The 26,108-nt window shown below is 43.6% G+C and overlaps 1 protein-coding gene across 1 annotated transcript in view; it reads right to left on the reverse strand.

The window, feature by feature from the left end:
• The window catches only part of fgl1 (fibrinogen-like 1), a 37,916-nt gene extending 20,099 nt beyond the window's left edge, over positions 1 to 17,817 (reverse strand). The window contains exons 1-4 of the mRNA XM_041191874.1: positions 17,663 to 17,817; positions 17,441 to 17,519; positions 11,550 to 11,736; positions 2,550 to 2,709 (exon numbers count right to left, since the gene is read on the reverse strand). Coding sequence (XP_041047808.1) covers positions 2,550 to 2,709; positions 11,550 to 11,736; positions 17,441 to 17,509 — 416 coding nt within the window. The 5' untranslated portion in view covers positions 17,510 to 17,519; positions 17,663 to 17,817. The remainder of the gene's footprint in view (positions 1 to 2,549; positions 2,710 to 11,549; positions 11,737 to 17,440; positions 17,520 to 17,662) is intronic.
• Positions 17,818 to 26,108: the final 8,291 nt, after the last annotated feature.

The raw sequence follows: 26,108 nt of genomic DNA on the forward strand, positions 1-26,108 counted from the left end.
AAAAAACTGCGGATGCTGGAAATCCAAAACAAAAACAGAATTACCTGGAAAAACTCAGCAGGTCTGGCAGCATCGGCGGAGAAGAAAAGAGTTGACGTTTCGAGTCCTCATGACCCTTCAGCAGAACTGAGTGAATCTTAGGAAAGGGGTGAAATATAAGCTGGTTTAAGGTGGGGTGGGGGGAGAGAAGTTGTGGGGGCTGGGGTGGTTGTAGGGACAAGCAAGCAGTGATAGGAGCAGATAATCAAAAGATGTCACAGACAAAAGAACAAAAGAACACAGAGTCCCTTCCCACCTACATCCGTGATTTCTCTGACACCTTACGTCACATCAACAATTTCCAGTTCCCTGGCCCCAACCGCTTCCTCTTCACCATGGATGTCCAATCCCTCTACACCTCCATCCCCCACCAGGATGGTCTGAGGGCCCTTAGCTTCTTCCTCGAACAGAGGCCCAAACAATCCCCATCCACCACTACTCTCCTCCGTCTGGCTGAACTTGTTCTCACATTGAACAATTTCTCCTTCAACTCCTCTCACTTCCTCCAAATAAAAGGTGTGGCTATTGGTACCCGCATGGGCCCCAGCTATGCCTGTCTCTTTATGGGGTGTGTGGAACATTCCTTGTTCCAGTCCTGCTCCGGCCCCCTTCCACAACTCTTTCTCCGGTACATCGATGATTACTTCGGTGCTGCTTCATGCTCTCGTCGGGACTTGGAAAAATTTATTAATTTTGGTTCCAATCTCCACCCCTCCATCATTTTCACATGGTCCATCTCTGACACTTCCCTTCCTTGACCTCTCTGTCTCAATCTCTGGTGATAGACTGTCCACCAATATCCATTACAAGCCTAAAACTCCCACAGCTACCTCGACTACAGCTCCTCACACCCCGCTTCCTGTAAGGACTCTATTCCATTCTCTCAGTTCCTTCACCTCCGTCGCATCTGTTCTGATGATGCTACCTTCAAAAACAGGATCATCCTCCGCCATTTCCGCCAACTCCAGCATGATGCCACCACCAAACACATCTTCCCTTCACCCCCCCCGGCAGCATTCCATAGGGATCGTTCCCTCCGGGACACCCTGGTCCACTCCTCCATCACCCCCTACTCCTCAACCCCCACCTATGGCACCTCCCAGGCCCATGCAAAAGATGCAACACCTGCGCCTTCACTTCCTCTCTCCTCACCGTCCAAGGGCCTAAACACTCCTTTCAAGTGAAGCAGCATTTCACTTGCATTTCCCTCAACTTAGTCTACTGCATTTGTTGCTCCCAATGCGGTCTCCTCTACATTGGAGGGACCAAACGTAAACTGGGCGACCGCTTTGCAGAACACCTGCGGTCTGTCCGTAAGAATGACCCAAACCTCCCTGTCGCTTGCCATTTTAACACTCCTCCCTGCTCTCTTGCCCACATGTCTGTCCTTGACCTGCTGCATTGTTCCAGTGAAGCCCAACTCAAACTGGAGGAACAGCACCTCATCTTCCGACTAGGCACTTTACAGCCTTCTGGACTGAATATTGAATTCAATAACTTTAGATCTTGAACTCCCTCCTCCATCCCCACCCCCTTTCTGTTTCTTTCCCCCTCCTTTTGTTTTTTCCAATAATTTATATAGATTTTTCTTTTCCCACCTATTTCCATTATTTTTAAATCTTTTATGCCCTACTAGCCTTTCACCCCACCCTGACTAGAGCTGTACCTTGAGTGCCCTATCATCCATTCTTAATTAGCACATTCATTTAGATAATATCACCAAAATCAACACCTCTGAGTTCTTTTGTCTGTGACATCTTTTGATTATCTCCACCTATCACTGCTTGCTTGTCCCTACAACCACCCCAGCCCACCAACTTCTCTCCCCCCACCCCCCACCCCCCACCTTAAACCAGCTTATATTTCACCCTTTCCTAAGATTCACTCAGTTCTGCTGAAGGGTCATGAGGACTCGAAACATCAACTCTTTTCTTCTCCGTTGATGCTGAGTTTTTCCAGGTAATTCTGTTTTTGTTTTGGGGAACACAGAGCCTTGTAAAATCCAGTCCTAGGTTCTGAGTACCTTATTTTAACACCCATTACATTTTACAATAAATTTCAGATGCTAGCATTGTTTTCGTAAAGATAATTATAACTCATTTCAGAAGTTGGTCTATCAAAGCAACACATCTTTAAGAAACATTTTTAAACCCATAAAATAGGAAGGAACCAGCTCAATTAGTAATGGTTACAAATGTTAGTTTCCGGTAACAGCAACTTCAGGATGAAACAAATTTCAATGGAAAAATTAGACTGTCACAATTTGGGGAGGAATGTTGAAAATTTTTACCAAAAGAGAGAAGGATCAATGATATTGGAATGTTTTATAAAGGATAATCTCAGCAGTACAATAAACACCAACCCCTCTCCATCAGACACATTGTTCGAATAGACATTTATTCTGTTTATTATTCCTTTTCATTTTTAAAATAATTTTTTCTCAGATTAATTTGTTCAAACACACTCAAGATGTGTTATCTAATGTAATTTGTTTAAAACTAATACCAAACCTGTCAAAGTTTTCAGTGCCATCAGTCCGTCTCTGGATGACAGTCCAGCCACCACCATCTGTCATGTCACAGTATACGATGAAGCTTGTGGGAGATGCCAATGGCTGAATTCTGTAAAATCTACTCCTCCTATTTCCACTGTTGTAGATCTCTGCACAATCTTTACCAAAAATAAAATTTCAGAATTTGCTCAGTTAGCATTATTCCTGAGGAGGAGGTTAAAGGATGGGGGGGATAGGGGAATAGGGAAAAGGACAGAAAATAGAGTGATAGGGAAGGGCAAGGAAGAAAGGTGACAGGGGAAGAGGGTGGGAAGATGAGGGGTTGGGTGGGAGAAATAGTGAAGGGATGGAAGGACAAGGGAAATTCTCTCAGTGGGTGAAAGGGAGGGGATTCATTCTTGAGATGGGGGTGACAATTCAATCACTGGTGGGGATGGCGGTGGTGGCTAAAAGTGAAATTGAGCTGGGTAATAGGAAAGCAGGTGTGTCACTGAAGTGGGGTACACAGCAAGGAATTGTGGGATGCCACTGTTGTCACTATGACTTTAGACTCCCAGCACAGCAGAGAGTCCCGAGGCTTGAACCTCATAATGTCATTATTGCTGAGTAAGTACCAGTTGATAGTACTGTCAATGGCAGCTTCCATCACTTTGCTGATGATCGAGAATAAACTGATGTGGCAGTAATTTGCCGGATTGGATTTGTCCTGCTTTTTGTGGACAGGGTGTACCCGGACAGTTTTCCACATTGTCGGGTAGATTCCTGTGTTGTGGCTGTACTGGAACAGCTTGGCTAGGAGCATGGCTAATTCTGGAGTTATGGAGTTTTCAGTACCACAGCTGGGATGTTGTCAGGGCCCAGAGCCTTGACTATATCCAATCACCTCTGTTGTTTCTTGATATTACGTGGAATGAATCATGTTGATTGAAGGTAATCTGTAATGTTGAGGATCAGGAGGAAGCCAAGATGGATCATCTACTTGGCACTTCTGGATGAAGATGGTTGTAAATGCTTCAGACCTATCTTTTGTATTGACATGCTGGACTCCCTCCTCATTGAGGATGGGGATGTTTTGGAGCCTCCTCCTCTGGTTACTTATTTAATTGTCCACCACTCTTTGTAACTGGATGTGGCTGAACTGCAGAGCGTAGATCTGACCCATTGGTTATGGAAGTGCTTTGCTCTGTCTTTTATGTGCTGCTTTTGCTCTTTAGCATGCATGTAGTTCTGTGTTGTAGCTTTACCAGGTTTTCCTGGTGCTACGCCTGGCATGCTCTCCTGCACTCCTCATTGAAAGCAGGATTGATCCCCTGGTTTGATGGTAATGCTACATTGAGAGATATACTGAGCTGTGAGGTTACAGATTGTGGTTGAGTACATTTCTGCTACTGCTGATGACCCACAATACCTCATGGATGTACAATTTTTGGCTGGTGGATCTGTTCTGAATCATTTATGCAGTGCCACACAACACGATTGACGGTATCTTCAGTGTGAAAATGGGACTTCGCACAAGGACTGCGCAGTGGTCACTCCTGCAATACTGTCATGGACAGGTAGATTAGTGAGGGGCAGGTCAGGTAAGTTTTTCTCTCAACACCTGCTGCAGGCCTCTGGATTCTGGCAGATATGTCCTTCAGTAGTGATGCTACCCTCAATTCTTCTTTCAAATGGTGTTCAACATTGTGGTAATCAGCAGGAGGTGTCCTTGACCTGATACCATCAAAGTCAATGTTGAGGACTCAGGTTACTCCCTTGAACTATATTCCACTGCGCAGCCACCTTTGGTGGGTCTGGCCTACTGATATGACATGACATACCCAGGGATCATAATGGAGTAGTCTTAGACATTGGTTGTTTGGTGTGATTCAGTGAGTCTGACTATGACAAGCTGTTGCTGAAGTAGTCTGTGGGCCTGCTCTCCCACTTTTTGCAGAGGAGGACTTTGCATCCCATTTCAATAAGCAATTGAGAATCCAGCACATTGTTGAAGTCTGGAGTCATAGTAGGCCAGATCAGGAAGGACAGCTTTCCTTCCCTAACAACCTGGTAGTTTCTTGGTCATTACAAAGACTAGCTTTTTATTACAGATTTATTAATTAGTTGAATTTGAATTCCACCAGCTGTTATGGTGAGATTTGAACTCGTATCTTCGAAGCATCAGTCTGGGCCTCTAGATAATTAGTAACTCTCCCATTACATTACCATTCCTAAATAGTATCAGATATCTAGCACCTTATATGGTTTGATATTATCTTTCTCGACAATTGGCATTTAATCTTGCACATCTGTTGAATTGTTATTACTATGACAAGAACTTTAAACCTGGCCTCAATGTGTCTTACAGAAGAATGTGTTGCTGGGAAGACATTAGTTAGCATGATAAGAAATTGCAAGCTGCCTCACATTCAGGCTGTCCATTGGAAACGTGTTAATTCTTTCAGCTAACACTAGGTGCCAGGCTAACTTGTAGCAAGATAGGCTGATCGTGACTGTGCCAGCTGAGAAAGAGCTATCCAGCCTAAACCCTTTTCAGCTCTTGGTCTGTGGCTTTGTAGTTTACGTCTTATCCAAGTGTTTTTTAAATACAATGCGTGTTTCTGCCTCTATCCTCTCAGGCAGTAAGTTCCAGACCCTCAACATGGTCCAGGTGAAAAAAAAATTCCCATCAACTCCCCTTTAAGCCTTCCAACAATTATTTTAAATCTATACCTTCTGGATGTTAACCTCTTTCCTAAGAGGAATAGGCTCTTCTTATCCAGGCTCCTCATAATTTCATACAGTAATTCCTCATTTAACCTAGGGCAGAATTTTGATGTCGGCGTGCGGGGGCGGACCTGACACGTCGATGTGTAAAATGACGCGTGATGATGTTGGGCGTGCGTCCCGACGTCATCGCGCACCATTGCAATATTTTGGAGGGCAGGCGCTATGAGTTCCAAGGCGCACCCTCCATTATTTAACAGGCCACTTAAGGCCCTTGAGGGGGTACCAGACATTGATTTTTCTCAGCCTGTGCGATTTTCAGAGCATTGCACGGGCACAACGGGCATGTGGGTAGGCCACATTTTTGAAAACCTCATCCATGGCCGGGATAAGAGGGGTGAGTGGGCTTGTGAATGCGAGTTGTTAATCATTTACTTTATAAACTTATTGCTACTTGCTTGTGTGAACAGGACAACTTCAAATCTCTTCAGAGCTGCTTTGACAGGAATAACATGCTTCAGGTCAGAACTCTGGAGGAAACATAATTCTTGGGGCCTTGCAGGTTTCAGGCAGCCTTCCCTTACCCTGGGAATGGGGATTGTGCTCTCCACTGGAGGCACCTCCTTTGAGGAAGAAAGGGCCAGAAAGAGGAGGAGACCAGGAGTCCATATTCAGCCTCCAGGGGAACCACCTTTGGGAGGACAGTTGCAGGCACAAGGGGTGCAGGGCCAACAGGAAGTGAAAGGCAGAAGGGGCCGCAGAAAACATCACTATCCTGCTGTCAGGGTTTACAGGCAGTGAATGCAGCTAGATCAATACGTTTAAGGTGTGGTGCCGAAGGAGGCTCCATCTCTCAAGGGAGACAGTGACCTCCATCTGTCAGATGATAAGCCCTGAGATCAGTTCCAACTGTGTAAGCGGACACCCCATTCCAGTGGTGTTGATGGTCACAGTTGCCCTCAACATCTATGCCTCCGGCTCTTTCCAGGGGTCGGTGGGTGATCTTTGCCGAGTCTCCCAATCAGCTGTCCACAGTTGTGTCAAGCTGATGAGACAACCTGTTCAGGCATGCGTTGACTTTCATTCATTACTGCTCGGATGAGGAGACCAGGCAGAGCGAGCCAGAGGCTTTGCAGCGATTGCTGGGGCCCCCGTGTTCAGGGTGCAATCGACTGCACACATGTGGCCATCAAGGCGCCAGGGGGTGAGCCAGTGCCTTCATCAACAGGGATTCCACTCTGTGAACATGCAGATAGTGTCTGATAACAGGATGCAGATTCTGCAAGTCTGTGCCGGGTACACAAGCAGCTCCCATGACACCTACATACTGAGACACTCCCAGGTGCTGAGGATCTTCAGTGCTCCAGCCCGGCTGGATAGATGGCTGCTGTGTGACAAGGGCTATCGCCTCAGAAGGTGGCTCATGATGCCACTCCGTCATCCAAGAACAGTGGTACGATAGGACCCAGGCCTCCACAAGGGCGGTGGTCGAGAGAACCCTCGGTCTTCTCAAGATGCGTTTCTGGTGCCTGGACCATTCAGGGGTGCACTGCAATCCCCAGATTGTGTGTCAGTGATAGCGGTGCATGCTGTGCTCTCCACAATCTGTTGCTGGAAAGGGGGGAATGCAGTGGAGGAAGAAGATGTAGACGCAGATGCTCTGGCTGCAGACGATGAGTCCAGCAGTGAGTCCGAGGATGAGCACGCTCAGAAGAACACTGAGGGGACACTGACCTGGGCAACCTCCAAGGAGGCAGGGACACCTGGGAGGCTTTGATCCAATGATCCTTCAGCTAGCCCCCACAGATGGACCTCCAACACACACCAGGGCTGCAGGCTCTATACTCGATACCTGAGAGCAACATCTGCCTGGTTAGGAACAATAGCTATGTGACTTGTCAAAAAGCTCAATGACAAACAAGTCACTCATAACATCATGGGTTCCCCTTCACCTGCAGAACCAGTGAAGCACCCAGAGGCTTGTTGAGAACTAAAACATTTAATGATTTCATGCAACAAAACAGAAATGAAAGTGCATTAAGAGGTATTGAGCTGCACACCAAATGAAAAGCAACTAATATGGGGGCAACAGAAAACCACCAGTGAGAAGCCCGTGTTGTGCCTAAGGTGATTTACGCTTACGTTTGTGGGTGCTACATCTAGGTGCTCCCCCCTTGATGGCACAGGCATTGGAGACAGTCTGCTCGCTCTGCTGTCCTGTTGGCCTTGATGTCCTCTGGCCCGTGGAGCCTGTGCTGGCCCTGACTGGGAAGGAGCGGCCAGTGGCATGGCTGGCATCTCCCCAGTCGCCGCAGTCTCATCGGATGCCATGGTCACTGGCAGAAGGGTGGAGGTGCTGCTGCCTTCATCCCAGTGCCCTGAGAGGAGCCCGCAGAAATGACAAGCAGCTCATGCGCCAATGTAAGGTCGCTTCAGGACCTCTCTGCTCACCTTTGGTGGATGGGCACTGAGCTCGGATACTGGGATACTCCCACACTGACAGTGACCACCTAAATGCAGGTCTGAGTGCATCCCCCGGAAGCCCTGATTGTTCTCCTGGAGGAGCCTCTCCATGACAGTCACCACTGTCTCTCCATGGAGGAGGCATTGTGCTCGGCCATGAGGGTCATTCCATTGCTCATGCTGCTCATGGACTCCTCCATCACAGAGACCATGGCACGCAATGCCTCATGTATCTCCACCTGCACAGATCCTCCTGCACATCCTGCTGGTCTTCCAGCATCTGCTGCCTCAGGGACGACTCCAGAGGCACATCATCAGCCACCGACTGAGCATGTTCCTGGTCCCCAGCACTCCTCTGACTGCCGTCACCATGGGCAATCTCTGTCTCCACCTGCACCTCAAGCGAGTGTGAAGTGCCCTCACCACTGTACCCCGGGACACTAGCCGATGATCTTATCCCCACTGAGGTGCTGGTATCTGTGCTGGTGCCTGCCTGGCTGAGATGGTGTGACATTGGTGAGTGTATATTTTCAGGGCCCTCAGGGGTCAGTGGCAGTCCCTCTGCCTCCTGAGTCCAGGCATGCTGCAGTGAGGCTGAAAGGAAGATTAGTTGAAGTCATCACACTGTTAATGTGCATGCCTGGCACCCAGAGCAGGATGTGCTCCTCCTTCCGTTATCAATGGGAAATCCATATTGGATGCTGAAATCAATATACAGTCAACAGTGGAATATTTGCCCTGACAGACATTGTGACCTCAGTGCACGTCACTTTTACCTCCCAGTGGCACCCCAACCTCACCGCTGCCAGTAGACCTGGGCACATGGTGCCTCTCCAGTTCGAGTGCCTCCTGCTCATATCTAGTCAGTATGAGTAGCTGGGCCTCCGCCAGTCCTCATCCGTTTGGTGTTATTGTGTGCGGTCTTCTCCTGAAAGGAGAGAGGAGCATTGATTAGTCCACCCTGTATCCGCATTGCCATTGCATCCTTGCCACCCCCACCTGAGTGAACATTGCAGGACTCATCTGACTTGTGACAATGGAGCCGCCATACATTCACTGCAAGCAGCCAAGGCTGACCCCCTTGCCCAGATGCTGCCTCCATCACATTTGCCACTCACACTGTAAGACCTTCCAAACCAAGAAGCACTTCCACCTAGAAGGACAAGGACAGCAGATGGATGGCTGCCCTGCCACCTAGAAGTCCTCCTACAAGTCAGTCAGCATCCTGACTTTGAAATGTTTCAGTGTTCCACCACTGCGCCTAGGTCCAGAACTTGGAGCTCATCCCCAAATCAGTAGTGTGGATATACGTGCAGCACATGCAGCAGATACAGAAGGCAGCTCACCACCACCCTCTCAGCGGCAACTAGGCATAGGCAATAAATGCTGACCCACCCAGCGAAGGCCATATGCCATGAATGAATGAATACAATAATAAAATTCTGAGGGGAGGAGGGTGCCGGGGGGGGCCAACCTAACTGCTGTGCTAAGTGACCCACGCCAACACAGTACTCACCCTTCCCGATCGCAAGAGGTTGTTGAACTGCATGTGGCACTGCACCCAGGTGCATCTCATCACATCATGGGAGCTAACCCCTTCTGCCACCTCCTCCCAGGCACGTTTTGTCATGTGGGGGGGCCTCCTCCTCCCGTCCCTTGGCACCATGATGTCACGCCATGCTGCCACGTCCTCGAGGAGGGCAGTGAGGTACTCATCTGAGAACCTTGGGGCACAATGCCCCGCCAACCTGCTCTCCTGCCTGGCCTGCTCTCCGAGAGCGCTCTTGGACATCCTTCTGTGTGCCACCGTTGGCAGCCTTTGGAAGGCTGCCTGTGCCATTTTTAGACAGGCTGCCGGGTCACTAAGGGACCCGGTGGTCATTGGACTCCCATTGCCACCCGCCCCTTCCTGCTGTTCTCGGGAGCCGCAATTAATGCTGGGTGGGCCTTAATTGGCCCGCCCGCATAACATGGCGGTGCTTCATGCCCACCCACGCCTGCTCCCAAACAGCCTGCCTACCATAGGAAAGATTCTACCCCTAGTTACATTCCTTAAATGTGTGATTTTTAAGTGAAACAATGTTAAGCGAATCAGATTTTCTCATAAGAATTTATGTATAAACTGGAGTTAGGGTCCACAGCAAGTTCCTCCCCTGCTCCCCAGCAAGCCTTACACCAATCCTCAGTGAGTCTCCCCACAATCCCCAGCAAGTCTCTCCCCAATCGTCAGCGATTCTCTCTCCCCCCACCATCTCCAACAAGTCTCTCCCTAATCCTCAGTGATTCTCCCCAGTCTCTGTAACCCCAATGTCTTGTCTTGTTTTTGCTTTCATCCGTCCTCGTTCCAAGGTTGGCCATATAATGAACAATCTTTATCCACTGATTTTTATCCTAAGCTGCCCTAACTGCTTGTCCCATAGAGAGGCCAGTCCACATTCTGATATTATCCATCCATGCCAAATTGGGTCTTCCTTGTGCACGTCTTCCAGGTCTTTTGCCTCGCATTACTTCTTTCTCCAAGCACTTCCCTTCCCTTTGCATCACATGTCCAAATTATGCAAGGTTCCTTGATTTCACTGCCTCAAGTTCCTCTTAACACCGGTTTTCTCAAGTACCGATTCATTTGTCTGCTTGGCTGTCCATGACACAAGTAATATCTGTCCATGTCCTTTCATTTCAAATGCTCTTATTAGCCTCGTCACTCTTCTTGATAGTCCAGCTTTCACAGCCATACATTGTCATCGGCCACACAAAGGCTTTCAGAAGATGAACTTCCATTGTAACTGAGAACCTCAATGCGGAAACAGCAAAATTAGAGCACTTTTGGCCATTTGGAGCAAGCCAGTGAGCAGTGCAATGAGCACGGCAGCAAGCGAGTGGAAGCGCAGCTGGGGTGAGGCAGTGAGCGGAGCCGAAGCAGGGTGGCAAGCAGAGCAGAAGCAGGGCTGAGCTGAGAATTTACTAAGCCAACTTCTGAGATTCCAGACAAAACCTGTTGATGGTACTGTTCCATTGCTCTGCTGACAGTGATGACGATATGCAACACAAGCAATGGTGACATAAAAACAGAAATTGTGAAATAAATCAGAGAAACAGGCCCTAAATAATAAACAACTTTAAAACAAAATGTCATTAAGCAGGGTGACTTAAAGTGAAAACTTACTGTAAGCCTCATTTAAATCTCCTCTCAGCCTCCTCTAATCTAAAGAAAACAACACCCGACTATCCAAATTTTCCTCATAACTAACATTCTCTAGTCTGAGCAACATCTTCGTAAACCTCCTCTGTACTCTTGTGTGTGATCACATCCTTCCTGCCATGCGGTGACCAGAACTGTACACAGTCCTCTAGCTGTGATCTTACTAGTGTTTTATACAGTTCTGACATAGCCTCCCTGCTCTTATATGCTTCGGCTAGTGATTTAAAATATCCCATATGCCTTTTTAACCAAGCTTATCCACCTGTTCTGCTACTATGTATAACAGGTACCACAAGCAAATGCTGACTCATAAAATGGATTTTACCTAAGAATTTCAGTATATTTTGAAAGGTAATGTCATGATCCACCCTTCAAATTTAATATATAATTATTACATGGAACGTTCTCCATCCAGGTTGCTAATTCTGTGCCTGGATGTTAATGAACTGATAAAGTGTTTGACCTGAAACATTCTGTTCTTTGATATGCTGACTGCTTTATGCATTTCTAGTGCTTTCTGTTTGTTTAAATTGTAGTGTCTTTCAGCATTTGTGTTTTTTAATCTTGGATACCAAGAACATGGTTTCATGCCTGTATAAGTTTTCCGGTTAAATCTAAATTATGTGTGACCTGCAAAGAGTTTTCTTCCTCCCAGTTCATTAACAGTTTCATCAACTTCAGAAGCACCAGTGTCATGAACATTTTCCCTTTCCTTTAAGATGCGTTCAATCTGCAGTTGCTGCTGTTTGATCCGAAGCTCCAGAGCTTTCACCTGAGCCCTTAGTCGTTCTTGTTCCTGTTGACAGTCAACTGGGGCCTACAAAATTAAACAAGGCCATCATTCAGAATATATAATGGTTAGACCTCAGCTGCAGTTCTGGGCACCACACTGTAAGAAGGATGTGGACGCACTGGAGAGAGTGCAGAAGAGGTTTATGAGAATGGTTCCAGGGATGAGACATTTCAGTTACCCTTGGAGAGGGGAAGGCTAAGAGGAGATTTGAAAGAAGTTTTCAAAATCATGAGGGGTCTGGACAGAGTAGATTGGGAGAAACTGTACCCGCTTGTAAACGGACCGAGAACCAGAGGGCACAGTTTTAAAGTGTTTTGCAAAAGAAGCAAATGTGAGGTGAGGAAAACCTTTTCACACAGTGTTAGGGTTTGGAATGCACTGCCTGGAAGTGTGGTGGAGGCAGGTTCAATTGAGGCATTCAAGAGGGCATTGGATGATTACTTAAATAGAAACAGTGTGCAGGGTTGCGGGGAAAAGACAGGATATTGGCACTAAGTTAAAATGCTCAGACACAATGGAGCAAATGGCCTCCTTGTACACTGTAACAATTCTGTGATATACCTTTGTGAGAATCTGCCATGAGAAAATTGGAAAGTATTTCTGTGCTCAATTAGCCATAAGAAATTACCAAGTAGATGAAAAGAAACCTGTTCTGAATGGTAAATCTGAAATGTAGTCTACCCCTTTTAAATCAAAGTTGTTTAATTTAAGTTCAAGAAAAAAATAAGAAATAGCATGTATTAATATTGCATCTTTCCTTCATACACTCAACATTTCAAGTACGTTACATACAATTGAGTATTTTTAATCTGTTGTCAATGTTGCAATGCAGGGAAATGTGGCACACCAATTGCCCCACAGCAAGACCACTTTTTTTGCATTAATTTCCTATTTCCATCTGTAATTTGCACTAATTCAAAATACTGAACTTTCAGCTTTTAAATAGAAATAATAGCTTTGTCATGTCAAGATCAGTGTGTATTAATGTTTAGCAAAGGAAGTGGTGCCATTTTACATCACAGGTAAAAACAACTAATGAAGCACAATTTGTCTGTGTTGAACAAAAACAAAAATACCTGGAAAAACTCAGCAGGTCTGACAGCATCTGCGGAGAGGGATACAGTTGACATTTTGAGTCTGCATGACTCCTCATCAGAACTAAGACGTATAGAAATGAGATGAAATATAAGCTGGTAGAGGGGGATGGGACAGGTAGGGCTCAATAGGGAGCCAGTGATAGGTGGAGACTGTTAGGGGGAAGAAAGTAAGTAAGAATTTATGATAAGGGAGAATTTATTGAAAAGGAATGATTACTTAAAATCTCCAGGCAACCAGGGCTACCAAGCACATTGGCAGTTAAAGGTTACCAGATGAACTTTGCACAGCCTTAGGGCCTGCAAACAATAGAAAGGCCTTGGGAGCCGGACTGCAGTCAGAGCATTGGCAATAACAAAGATTAAGTGTGCTCTTCAACAGATAGGGGAAGAACAGATGGTCCCAGTTTAGATAGGAGGGAAGGTGGGTGAAAAATAGAGACATACGATGCATGTACCTGTTACGAGATGTCTGTTTAATGTAAACCTATATGTTGATGAGATCGGAATCTGGAAACTTTTCTCGCACGTGACCAATAATGTATAAATATGTTGAACATTTGTAATTTAGCAGAGTGCTATCTCAAGCTGCATTGAGATGGTTCTCCTCTTGCAATTGCTCGACTAAATGATCGTGACCTGTACCTGAGACTCCTGTCTGTTTGTCAAAGTGACCACAACAAGGCCAAGAAGACAATGCCAAAGATGTCATAGACAAAAGGACAAAGGGGTGTTGATATTATCTAAAAGATGTGCTAATGGGGACATTAAGCATAGCAAGCAGGACAAGCTAGTGGCAGATGGCCCTAGTGGGGATGGGGTGGGGGGAAGGGATTGAAATGGGCTAAAAGTTGGAGATGAAACAATAGATCAAAATAAATTTAAAAATAGGAGCGAAAAGAAAAATATATTTGCAAAAAAATTATAAATTATTGGAAAAAGGGGGATCGGAAAGGGGGTGGGGATGGAGGAGAGAGTTCATGATCTGAAATTGTTGAACTCAATATTAAGTCCAGAAGACTGTAAAGTGCCTAGTCGGAAGATGAGGTGCTGTTCCTCCAGTTTGCATTGAGCTTCACTGGAACATTGCAGCAGGCCAAGGACGGACATGTGGGCATGAGAGCAGGGTAGTGTGTTGAAATGACAAATGACAGGGAGGTCTGGGTCATGCTTGCCATTGACAAGGGTGGTGCTGTTGTTGTCTGGTGCACTGACCTCTACCTCACAGAGGCTGAGCGTCAAATCGCAGACACTTCCTCCTACCTCCCCCTGGACCATGGCTCCACCACTGAACATCAAGCCATTGTTTCCAGGACTGTCACTGACCTTATCTGCTCTGGAGATCTTCCCTCCACAGCTTCCAAGCTCATAGTCTCCCAACCTCGGACGGCCCGCTTCTACCTCCTACCCAAAATCCACAAACAGACCTGTCCGGGCAGACCGATCGTGACAGCCTGTTCGTGCCCCATGGAACTCATTTCTTGCTATCTTGACTCCATTCTCTCTTCCCTTGTCCAGTCTCTTCCCACCTACATCCGCGATTCCTCTCATGCCCTAGATCATATCAACAATTTCCAGTTCCCTGGTCCCAACTGCTCCTCTTCACCATGGACGTCCAATCCCTGTACACCTCCATCCCCCACCGGGATGGTCTGAGGGCTCTCCGCTTCTTCCTCGAACAGAGGCCTGAACAATCCCCATCCACCACTACTCTCCTCCATCTGGCCGAACTTGTTCTCTCACTGAACAATTCCTCCTTAAACTTGCCTCACTTCCTCCAAATAAAAGGTGTGGCTATGGGTACCCACATGGGCCCCAGTTATGCCTGTCTCCTTATGGGGTATGTGGAACATTCCTTGTTCCATTCCTACTCAGGCCCCCTCCCAAAACTCTTTCTCTGGTACATTGATGACTGCTTTGGTGCCGCTTCATGCTCTCGTCTGGATCTGGAAAAATGTATTAATTTTGCTTCCAATTTCCTCCCCTCCATCATTTTCATGTGGTCCATCACTGACACTTCCCTTCCCTTCCTTGACCTCTTAGTCTCAATTTCTGGTGATAGACTGTCCATCAATATTCATTATAAGCCTACCAATTCCCACAGCTACCTCGAATATGGCTCCTCACATCCCACTTCCTGTAAGGACTCCATCCCATTCTCTCATTTCCTTTGCCTCCGTCGCATCTGTTCTGATGATGCCACTTTCCAAAACAGTTCCTCTGACATGTCTTCCTTCTTCCTTAACCGAGGTTTTCCACCCACGGTGGTTGACAGGGCTCTCAGCCGTGTCCGGCCCATCTCTCGTGCATCCGCCCTCACATCTTCCTCTCCCTCCCAGAACCATGATAGGGTCCCCCTTGTCCTCACTTATCACCCCACCAGCCTTCGCATTTAAAGGATCATCCTCTGTCATTTCTGCCAACTCCAGCATGATGCCACCACCAAACACATCTTCCCTTCACCCCCCTTGGCGGCTTTCTGCAGGGATCATTCCCTCCAGGACACCCTGGTCCACTCCTCCATCACCCCCTACACCTCAACCCCCTCCCATGGCACCTTCCGATGCAACCACAGAAGGTGCAACACCTGCCCCTTTACTTCCCCCTCCTCACCGTCCAAGGGCCCAAACACTCCTTTCAAGTGAAGCAGCGCTTCACTTGCACCTCCCTCAATTTAATCTACTGCATTTGCTGCTCCCAATGCGGTTTCCTCTACACTGGAGAAACGCAAACTGGGTGACCGCTTTGCGGAACACCTTCGGTCTGTCCGCAAGCCAGACCTCCGTGTCCCTTGCCATTTCAACACACCACCATGCTCTCATGCCCACATGTCTGTCCTTGGCTTGCTGCATTGTTCCAGTGAAGTTCAACGCAAACTAGAGGAACAGCACCTCATCTTCCGACTAGGCACTTTACAGTCTTCTGGACTTAATATTGAGATCAACAATTTCAGATCATGAACTCTCTCCTCCATCCCCACCCCCTTTCTGATCCCCTTTTTACCAATAATTTATAATTTTTGCAAATATATCTTTCTGTTCCCTCCTATTTTAAAATTTATTTCAATCTATTGTTTCATCTCCACCTTTTAACCCATTTCAATCCCTTCCCCCCACCCCACCCCCACTAGGGCCATCTGCCACTAGCTTGTCCTGCTTGCTACCTTTAATGCCCCCATTAGCACATCCTTTAGATAATATCACCACCGCCAACATCCCTTTGGCCTTTTGTCTATGACGTCTATGGCAGTCTCTTCTTGGCCTCCACCTATCACTGGCTCCATATCGAGCTCTACCTGTCCCCCCCACCCCCCACCCCCCGACCCTCCCCTCCAGCTTATACTTCATCTCATTTCTATACGTCTTAGTTCTGATGAGGGGTCATGTGGACTCGAAATGTCAACTGTATCCCTCTCCGCAGATGCTGTCAGACCTGCTGAGTTTTTCCAGGTATTTTTGTTTTTGTCCTAGATTTCCAGCATCCGCTGTATTTTGCTTTTATCTTGTCTGTGTTGATGTGTCCTGCAAAATGTATTTGCTTATCATGCCAAAATGGTAACTTTGCAGTGCCATAAAGGGCAACAAAGTCTTTTGCCATTGCATTTCTCTTCAGATTGAATTTAAGGCAGATATAAGCAAATTATTTTGTATAGTTGTGATCATCAAAGTTCTGCATCTTGAATTGATTACAATATTAGTACATGGAAAATTAATGCAAAAATCCAAAATGAACAACAGTTTCCCTCTTGTTGCATTTGATATTTCTTTAAATTGTTTTGAATCATATTTTTAAAGTTAATGTTAAACAGCTGTAAAACTAATGTCAACTTTACAAATCTTTAGTTCTGTAATAACATGGGCTCCCGCTGGAACAGGAAAAGAGGAATTGAAGTTCTGGTCATTGGGGAGTCACTCCAACCTCCACTGACCATTCCTTTCCTGGTGTGATGGAGAAAACTAAAAGTTTAAAACTTAGAAGAAGATATGGCCAGAAACATTGTACCAAGCTGAAAATCCCACTAACTGATGTTCAGGATATCTCTGAATACGTAATGGGGCATTTGTTTGTCATTGTAGCAACCAGGGGTAAACAACAAAGCCACAGCATGCTGTGACATGAGCTAAAGCAAATTAGCTACCTTCCGATACTTGCTCGTTATGAAAACAAAAATGACACTGGACAGTTACGTCTCCCCAAAGTACTGATAATTCTTTGATAGGAATGTTGCTCTCTTGCCTGTGCAGTTTCTCCGGGCAGTGACCAGACGGCGTGACTCATTCCCTGCAACGTTACAAATGCAACGTTCCCAAGTTGTGAGGGGAGAAGGATCGGGGTAGGGGGTGGGGGGAGATAGGGCCGAGGTCAGCGCGGTTTGTGACTGGAATGTCGGTGCTAGATCCCCGTTCTACAATAGAAAACATCTGGCACAGCTTTCCATCCACGTTCACTCTTTTCTGTTTCAGCAAAACGCATTACCACCCTGTCTTAGTATTGTAGATGTTATGAATCAACATATAAGTTAGCGGCGTATTTTGCTTTAAGACTGCAACGCTTGAGTTTGAGATTTCTTAGAAGATGAGCGAAGTAAATCGCAAAAGCACGTACCCGCTTTCCATCACATTGTACTCACTTACCGAGCGACAACAATCCAACAACAAGCTGCACACCAACAGGGAATACACATAAACCAAGACACGCTGCATTTCGGAATTTCTGTTTGTAAACATAAAATTAAAAGAAAAATAAATGAACCACAGAAGGCCATTATTACGAGACTTAGGTTTTAGATTTACAACAGGGAAGTAACCAAATTATACTTCGACTAACTGTTCAAAAGGCAAAGACAAAACACTTACAGCGTTCTGAGAATGGATGTAACAGAACTCCTGTAAACTCCAAGTGGCTACGAGTCTTGTGGCGGGCCAGAAGAGTTTTAGCTTCAGCTGCTTTCAGGGTCCGTGGTTTTTTTTTCTCTGGTGAGTCAGTGGGCAGGAATCCTTTCCAAGGCCTTTGTCAAAATATTAGCACTGGTCAGCAGAGCTAAGGAGACACGAGGGTGACCGCAACAGAGGAAGACAAAAGATGGAACATACCCCAGTGCACAGATAGCTGGAGCTGATTAAGTTTTTACACAGAAATAAAATTAGGTAAGAAGGCTGGGGGGGATGTGTTTGAGTATGATTTAATTAAGTTGGAAACGAAATTGATAGCAGTCAGGCTGTCTGGGGGGTTTGAAATATGAAAAGAATAGAGGTGCTAAATTTGAGGTACAAGTAAATAGGTTAGATCTAACATGTGCATTTTTAGATAAGTTGAAAGTTTGCTTGAATATCAAAGGGGAGTCTGAGGTGACAGGAAAGCGGTTTGCATTTTGCAGGAGTTCCATAGGTAAATAGTAGTGGGGATATATTTTTACCCAAAAACAAAGACATGATAGTGACATAAAAGATTTTATATTTGGAAGGATTTGAGTTTCAAAGAGGTGTGAGAATACTGGAACCAGAGATGAAACAGGGAAAAAAATGTATTTTAGAGTTATTGAGGAGAGCTTAGATAGGGAGATAACTGGAGCTGAGCTGGGAGCTGTTAGCTTTGGGCTGGGAGGAGGTGCATTTTGAACCATCATCCTGTCAAACCAGAAAAGTCTTGGGCTGTAACAAGCAGTTTTATTCTGAAGCAGATTCCACTACAGAGTGGAAGAGGATAGATGTCATGTAGTATGCCTTTATTGAAGCTACAGCAGTTTGCTTTGTGTAATATTACTGGATTTCTTTTACAGTTAACATCTATAAGTGAATGTTGCCTGGAGGTGTTTATTTGTGGATCCAACCAAAGTAGAGAGGTTTTTTCAACTACATTTTGTAAGATTAGCCTTAATTATATAACTGTAATTTCGTGTGCATAAGTTTTCTTTTATTCTTGTTCATAAAACTTTTACTTTTAATTTTTGAAATCCCAAAAGTGTTACTGGACCTCTTACTGCTGAGATCAGTACATCGTCTTCTCAATTTTAGAATCCAAAAAAAAGGGTATGGCCCATAAGCCAAGTTTCCCTCTGGGATTATGGTTTGTGCAGCAATTAACACTGGCTGTGGTCATGACAAATTTGGGGGCTGTTTGCGGGATTAGTAAAATTCCCTGATTGGGTTGGAGTTTGTGAATCCAAGGAATATGAGTACGAGAAGAACACTGAACTCAGGAGTTTTGTGTTGAGGGGTTTAAAGTGGTTGGACTGCAGAATAAGTTTGGCAATTGTGACTTTTCTGGAAATGGAAAATGTAACTGTGGAGTATCTGAAATCTTTGACTAAAACCCAGTTGAAAGAATTAGAAGATAAAGTGCAAGTAGAAATAAAAGTGGAATTTTGTAAGGCTTATATGGTTAAAGTACTAACCCAGCATTTAAAGTTGGAGAAAGGGACATCTAAAACTATTGTGGAGGTAGTAAGACTTCAGTTGCAAATGAAGCAGCTTGATATAGAAAGAGATAGAGAAAGGCAAAAGCTTGAATTGAAGAAAGAGAAAAAGAAAGTGTAATGAAAAAAAACTCAAGTTAAAAAGAAAGGAGAAAGAAAGAGAAATTACAAAACTGGAAAAGAGCAAGACAGATTAAAAGAAATAGTAAAAAAGCTTCAATGGGAAAAGGAGGAGCAGGAAAAAGAAAAAAAGGCTACAAGAGATATAAATGTGAAAGCTTGAACCTGAACTTCAGAGAGAGAAGTTAGCAATCGAGGAAAGAGAGAGGAAAAGAGATAGAGAGCTTCAGAGAGAGAACAAAGTCAGGACGTATGATTATCTAAAGTGAACTTTGAATGAAGGAAAAAAAGAGTTGTTCAGATGGTGATTTTGATTCCTTTGAGGAATTTGACTTAACTAAAAATCTTCAATTGGTGCCTTAATTTACAGAGGATGGAGTTGAAAGATATTTTACCTAAATTGAAAAGCTAGCTATGAAATTGAATTGGCCAAAAGATGGTTGGACTATCATGTTACAGAGTGTTTCTTCAGGTACAGCAATGAATGTGTATGCTAGCTCATCAAAGGAGCAGTCTGCAGATTACGAGCTAGTAAAAAAGAGCTCTTGAACTTGTCCCTGAAACTTATCAGTTGAAGTTTAGAACTTTAAGGAAAAGACTTAATCAGACTTATGTACAGTTTGCAAGAGAAAAAAAAATGATCTGAGACCAATGGTTCAGTGCATTAAAATTAGATGGACTTTTGAAAATGTAAGAGAGGTTATGATTATGAAAGAATTTAAATAGAGCAATCCAGTAATCATTAAGACATATTTAGATGAAAGACAAAACAAAAAGATCAGGGAAGCTGCTGTTTCAGCTGATACGTATAATATTTCACACAAACGGTTTAGTGGAGGAAAAGGGTCATTTGGAAATCAGCAGGTAAGTTGGAGATCTAGAAAACCTAGTTATGGTAAAAATGTTAGTAATAAAGATCAAACCGAAGGACGCCAGTCTATTAAAGATGGGAAAGTAGAGTTGAAGGGAGGAAACTGATAGATTACCCTTGTAATAAGGCTGGACACACAAGATCAAGTTGTTGGAGGTTAAACAGGAACCGATTGGCACTCAGAAAAGTTCTGTAAGTAAGAGTACTGTGGGCTCTGAGATCCAGAGGCAAGATAAACCAGTGGGTTTTGTAAAGGTGGAACAGGAAGAATCAGTGATAGCTAGAGAAGTGAAAATATATTCACAGCTTATCCAAGGGAGTTCTGAAGGACAGGTTGCAAAGGTGTTTAAAGATTTTATGTGCAAAGGGAGAATATATTCATGTTTATAGGGAAGAGCAGAAAAGGATGTTAAAATTTTAATGGATCCTGGGACTAGCCATCCTTAATGTTATGGAATAGTGTTATCTGTTGCCCAGAAGGGTTATTGCAAGACAAAATATTAATTAAGGGAACCCATGGCAAAATCAAACCTATTTCATTTTGTAAGATAAATTTAAAAAGTGATTTGAAAACAGGAGAGATGATTGATGGTGTAGTCAAGAAATTGCCATGCAGGGGTTCAGTTTATTCTAGGGGGTGATGTAGCTGGATCACAGATATTGACTATGTCTACTGTAGTAGAGCAGCCTGTTCAGACACAATCAACAGAGATGTTACAGAAAGAGCATCCTGGATTGTTTCCAGATTGTGTGGTGACAAGATTATAAACGCACAAGTTTAAACACGAAGAGGAGGAATCTAAAGGACAGGGGGAGGATATTGAAGCTCAGTTGGCTGGATCAATTTTTGGAAAAGATTATTCAGGAGGAGAAGATGAAAGAGAATGAGGTTAAGGTGTTTAGTTCATTGAAGTTGGTGGAATTGCAGCAGAAGGATTCAAGTATGAAGCACTTATATCAGACAGCTTATTCTGAAACAGAAGCAGAATACATTCTAGAATGTTATTACATTAAGAACAATGTGTTAATGAGGAAATGGGGACCGCCTCATGTTCTGGCAGATGAAAAGTGGGTGATAGTGCACCAGTAGTGATACCATTTGGGAACCGGAATGACATTTTGAAAGTGCTCAAAAAATTCCAATGGCTGAACATTTGGGAATTAGGAAAACCCAAGCTAAGATGCAAAAACATCTCTATTGGCTGGGACTGCATAAAGATGTAGCCAAGTTCTGTCAAATATGTCACACATGTCAGGTGATAGGAAAACCTCAGGCAGTGATTAAGCCTGCACCTTTAATTCCAATTCCAGTGTTTGAGGAACCTTTTAATAGGGTCCTAATTGAATGTCTAGGACCCCTCCCTAAGATTAAAAGTGGAAATCGGTACTTACTGACAATCATGAATGTGTCTACCAAGTTTCCAGAAACAATACCTTTAAGGAAAATTACAGCAACGGTGATTGTAGAGGAATTAAACAAATTCTTTACAAGGTATGGAATACCAAAAGAAATACAGTTGGATCAGGGATCAAATTTCATGTCACCGCTGTCTAAAAAAGTAATGAACAGCCTAGGAATAAAGCAATTTAGGTCATCACCCTTTCATCCTGAATCACAAGGTGCCTTAGAAAGGTGGCATCAGACTTTAAAGACTACGACTAGAGCATATAGTCAAAGCTATCCACATAGTTGGGATCGAAGGATCCCATTCTTGATGTTTGCCATTAGGGACACCTCTAATGAGTCAACAGGGTTCAGTCCTTTTGAATTAATTTATGGTCATGAAGAAAGGGGACCACTCAAATGGTTTCAGGAGAAATTAGTTAGTCAACGTTCTGAAACCACTTTCCTGGGTTATGTGATGGAATTCAGATAGAGATTAAATAAGGCATTGGAGCTAGCTAGGAAACGTGTAAAGATATATCAACAAGTGATGAAGGCAAACACAGATAAGAGGGCAAAAGCTCATAGTTTTGTGGCTGGGTGATAAGTGTTAGTTTTGTTGCCAGTGTCAGGCTAACCGTTGAAGGCAAGGTTTAGTGGACCAGAGCATATTGAAAAGAGACTGAGTGGGGCAAACTACGTAGTAAATACCCCAGACAAAAAGATGAGTCACTAAGTGTGCTATGTAACTTGGTTCAAAAATATTTTGACAGGGAAATTAAACAGGAGGAGGTACTGGTAATTGTAAGTAAGGAAATAAGGGTGGCAATTAAGGATTCTGAAATAGATCTTCCTCTGATTAAACTGGACAATGAGGAAGTGCTTAAGAATCCAGATGTAATATTGGATTACCTTCCAGAAAAGTGTCAGAGTGATTTAAAAGAGATATTGCACTCACACAAAGCAATTTCTGGAAATAAACTGAGGAAAATGGTTTTAGCTGTATATTATGTTGATGTGGGGAATTCAGAGCCAATAAGACAATGCACATATTGATTAAATCCACTAAAATTAGTTCAAGTGCAGAAATAAATTGAAATTATGCTTCAAAATAACATCATAGAGGCCAGTTAATGTAATTGGAGTTCACCCATTATAATGGTGCCGAAACCAAATGGATCACAAAGACTGTGGATTGATTGCTGAAAAGTGAATGCAGTTATAAAAGCAGATTCATATCTTATTCCACAGTTGGAGGATTGTATCAAGAAAGTGAGAAAGTCAATGTTATCACAAAGATTGTCTTGCTGTGAGGATATTTCCAAGTACCCTTATCAGAAAGTGCAAAACAGATATCAGCTTTTGTGACGCCGGATGGTTTATATCAATGCAAAGTAACATCCTTTGGTATGAAAAATGTACCAGCAACATTTCAGAGACTTACCAACAAAGTTATTGAGGGACTGTGCTGTTTATGTTAATGACTTGGTAGTTTTCAGTCAAATGTGGGAGGAGCATTTACAGCATTTAAAGGAACTGCTTGATCGACTGCAGGAAGCCAATTTTGTTGGAAATTTGGTTAAAAGTGAATTTGTGAAAGTGTAGGTTACATATTTAGGCCACACTGTTGGAGATGGTCAAGTGGCCCCATGAGATGCACAAGTAAAAGCTATTGTGGAATTCCCAGCGCCTACAAAAAAACAGGAAATTTTGAGATTTCTAGGCGTGAGTGGATTTTATCAGAAATTCTTGCCAAACTTCAGCCGTATAGTTGCTCCACTGACGGGATTATTAAAAAAGAACAGAAAATTCCAATGGACACAGGAGTGTCAGAATGCATTTGATAGCTTGAAAGCTGCACTAACAACTACATCTGTTCTATTAGCACCTGATTGTACAAAGCAGGTTAAATTGGCTATTGATGCTAGTGAAGTCAGTGTTGGTGCTGTATTGCTACAAGAAGATAAACTAGGAATTGAGAAGCCAGTAGGATACTTCTCATGGAAGCTGAATGTACACCAGAAGAAATATTCAACTATAGAGAAAGACACTTTAAGTTTGCTGTTAGCTTTGCAACATTTTGAAGTACATGTTGCAAACAATTCTTCCGAGACAGTTATGTATACTACCCACAATCCTCTGAAGTTTCTGGAAAAGTTTCAGAACAGAAATGCAAGACTGCTTTGGTGGAGTTTATTATTGCAACCATTCAATTTACAAGCCATACATATGGCTGGGTAAGAAAATTTGATGGAAGATGCGTTGTCAAGAGTTTAAAATTCAAAAGAACTTGGATATTGCCGAATGGAGAATGGATTGGAATGAACTCTATTTTTACAAAAGACTTGTGTATATATTTTCATGGTTAATACATGTACACCATAGGTCAATAGATTTGTTTGTATGGTTAAATGTAGTAAGGAATAAGAAATGAGTTGAAAAATTAAACCATCTTTTTGAAATTATGATGGTTCATTTTTTGCTAAGGAGGGAGATGTGAGAACATATGTTATTTTTAAAAATATTTTTGGCGAATATTGTGTTATTCTGTAAAGAAGGGTGTGTGTATGTGTATGTGTGTGTGTGTAATTTAATTAAGCTGGGCAAGAGATTGATAGGAGTCAGGTTGTTTGGGGGGTTTGAAACATGAAAAAGATAGAGGTGTTAAGTTTGTGGCACAGATAAATGGGTTAGGTTTAACATTTGCATTTTAAAATAAGTTGAGAGTTTGAATATCAAAGGGGAGTCAGAGGCGACAAGAAACATGATTGCATTCTGCAGGAGTTCCATACTTAAGTAGTAGTATTATATTTTATTGACCCCAAAGCAAAGACAAGATAGAGCCATAGAAGATTTTATATTTGGAAGGATTTGAGTTTCAAAGAGGCATGAGAACAATGGAACTAGAGATGAAAGGGGGAAAAAAGGTATTTTAGAATTACTGAGGAGAGGTAAGACAGGGAGATAGCTGGAGCTGAGCAGGGAGCTATTAGATTTGGGTTGGGAGGAGGTGCAGTTTGAATCATCCATCCAGTCAAGCCAGAAATGCAGTTTTATTCTGAAGTGGATTCCACTACAGAGTGGAAGAGGGTAGAAGTCATCTGGTGGGCCTTTATTGAAGCTACAGTAGTTTGCCTTGTGTAATATTACTGGATTTCTTTTGTACTTAACATCTTTAAGGGAGCATTGCCTAGAGATGTTTACTTGTGGGTTCGACCAAGTAGAGAGGTTTTTTTGGGGTATGCTTTGGAAGACTAACCTTAGTTGTGTAATTGTAAACTTGTGTGCTTAAGTTTTCTTTTATTCTTGTTTATAAAGCTTTTACTTTTAATTTTTAAAATCCCAGAAGTGTTACTGGACCTCTTACTGCCAAGATTGATACATCTTCTTCTCATTTTCAGAATACAAAAAAAAGGGTATGGTCCATAAGCCAAGTTTCCCTCTGGGATTTGGTTTGTGTAGCAATTAACACCAGCTGTGGTCATAACAGCTGTCTCTGGGTCATTAAATCAAAGACAAAATTAAGAAAAGGTGCAGTGTGGGAGAATGGAATTAACTAATTTTATGGGGATTTTGGAACAAAATAGTGAAGATTCTTAAGAACTTAAATGTTTGACTCAATAAGGGGCATACTCCTATTTTCTGCTGGCTTGTCAGGTCAGGCACCTCTGTTCTGTCTCATCAGGCATGGACAACTTGCCCTGAATATTATAATCGTCCTGTCCCAAAATTTAGGATGAGATCAGTTGGTTTGCAAAATGACAGGCTGGAATTCTAACCAGCCATAGTTACAACTTCTTGTTGTCAACACACAGAATGTAATTTGACTGCATTCCAAACTCTGTTATCCGTATCCCTTCCAAGTCTAATTCACCATCATCCCTGATCTTGGCAAAACAAATTCTCTACTCAGGGAGTGGTGAGAATGTGAAATACTCACATAGTAGTTGAGGTTACACACATTTTAGGGGAGCTGGGTAAGTTTATGAGGGGGAAAGCTAGGGAGGACTATGATAGTAGGACAAGCTGAAGTAAGGTGAGAGGAGGCTTTTTTGGATCATAAACTGTTGCATAGACATGTTGAACTGCATAGTCTATTTCTATGCTTTAAAATTCCATTTGATTCTATGTAAATTGGCACAAGGTCCCCCAATGCCTTCCAATTTAAAATTCCTGTCTTTATGTTCAAATTTATTCATGGCCTTCCCTCACCCCTCATCTTTGTAACCTCTCCAGTCCTACAAATGTTGCACCTATGTTTCCAGAACTCTGCATTCTTCCAAATCTGTCATCTTGTGAACATCCTCTCCCATCACTTTGCCACTTTTGGAGGCCTTGCATTAGCTGTCTACACTCTATGCTGTATTGCCCTCTTCAAACCTGCTTACTTCTCCACTTCACCATCTTACTTTATTATCAACCTTAAAACATACAACAAGTTATTAATCTGCAAGGTTAGCTCTGTTTCTCTCTCCGCAGATGCTACCTGACCTGCTAAGCATCTCCAGTATT

The sequence above is a fragment of the Carcharodon carcharias genome, chromosome 1, assembly GCF_017639515.1.
Source record: "Carcharodon carcharias isolate sCarCar2 chromosome 1, sCarCar2.pri, whole genome shotgun sequence".
Classification (NCBI taxonomy): domain Eukaryota; kingdom Metazoa; phylum Chordata; class Chondrichthyes; order Lamniformes; family Lamnidae; genus Carcharodon; species Carcharodon carcharias.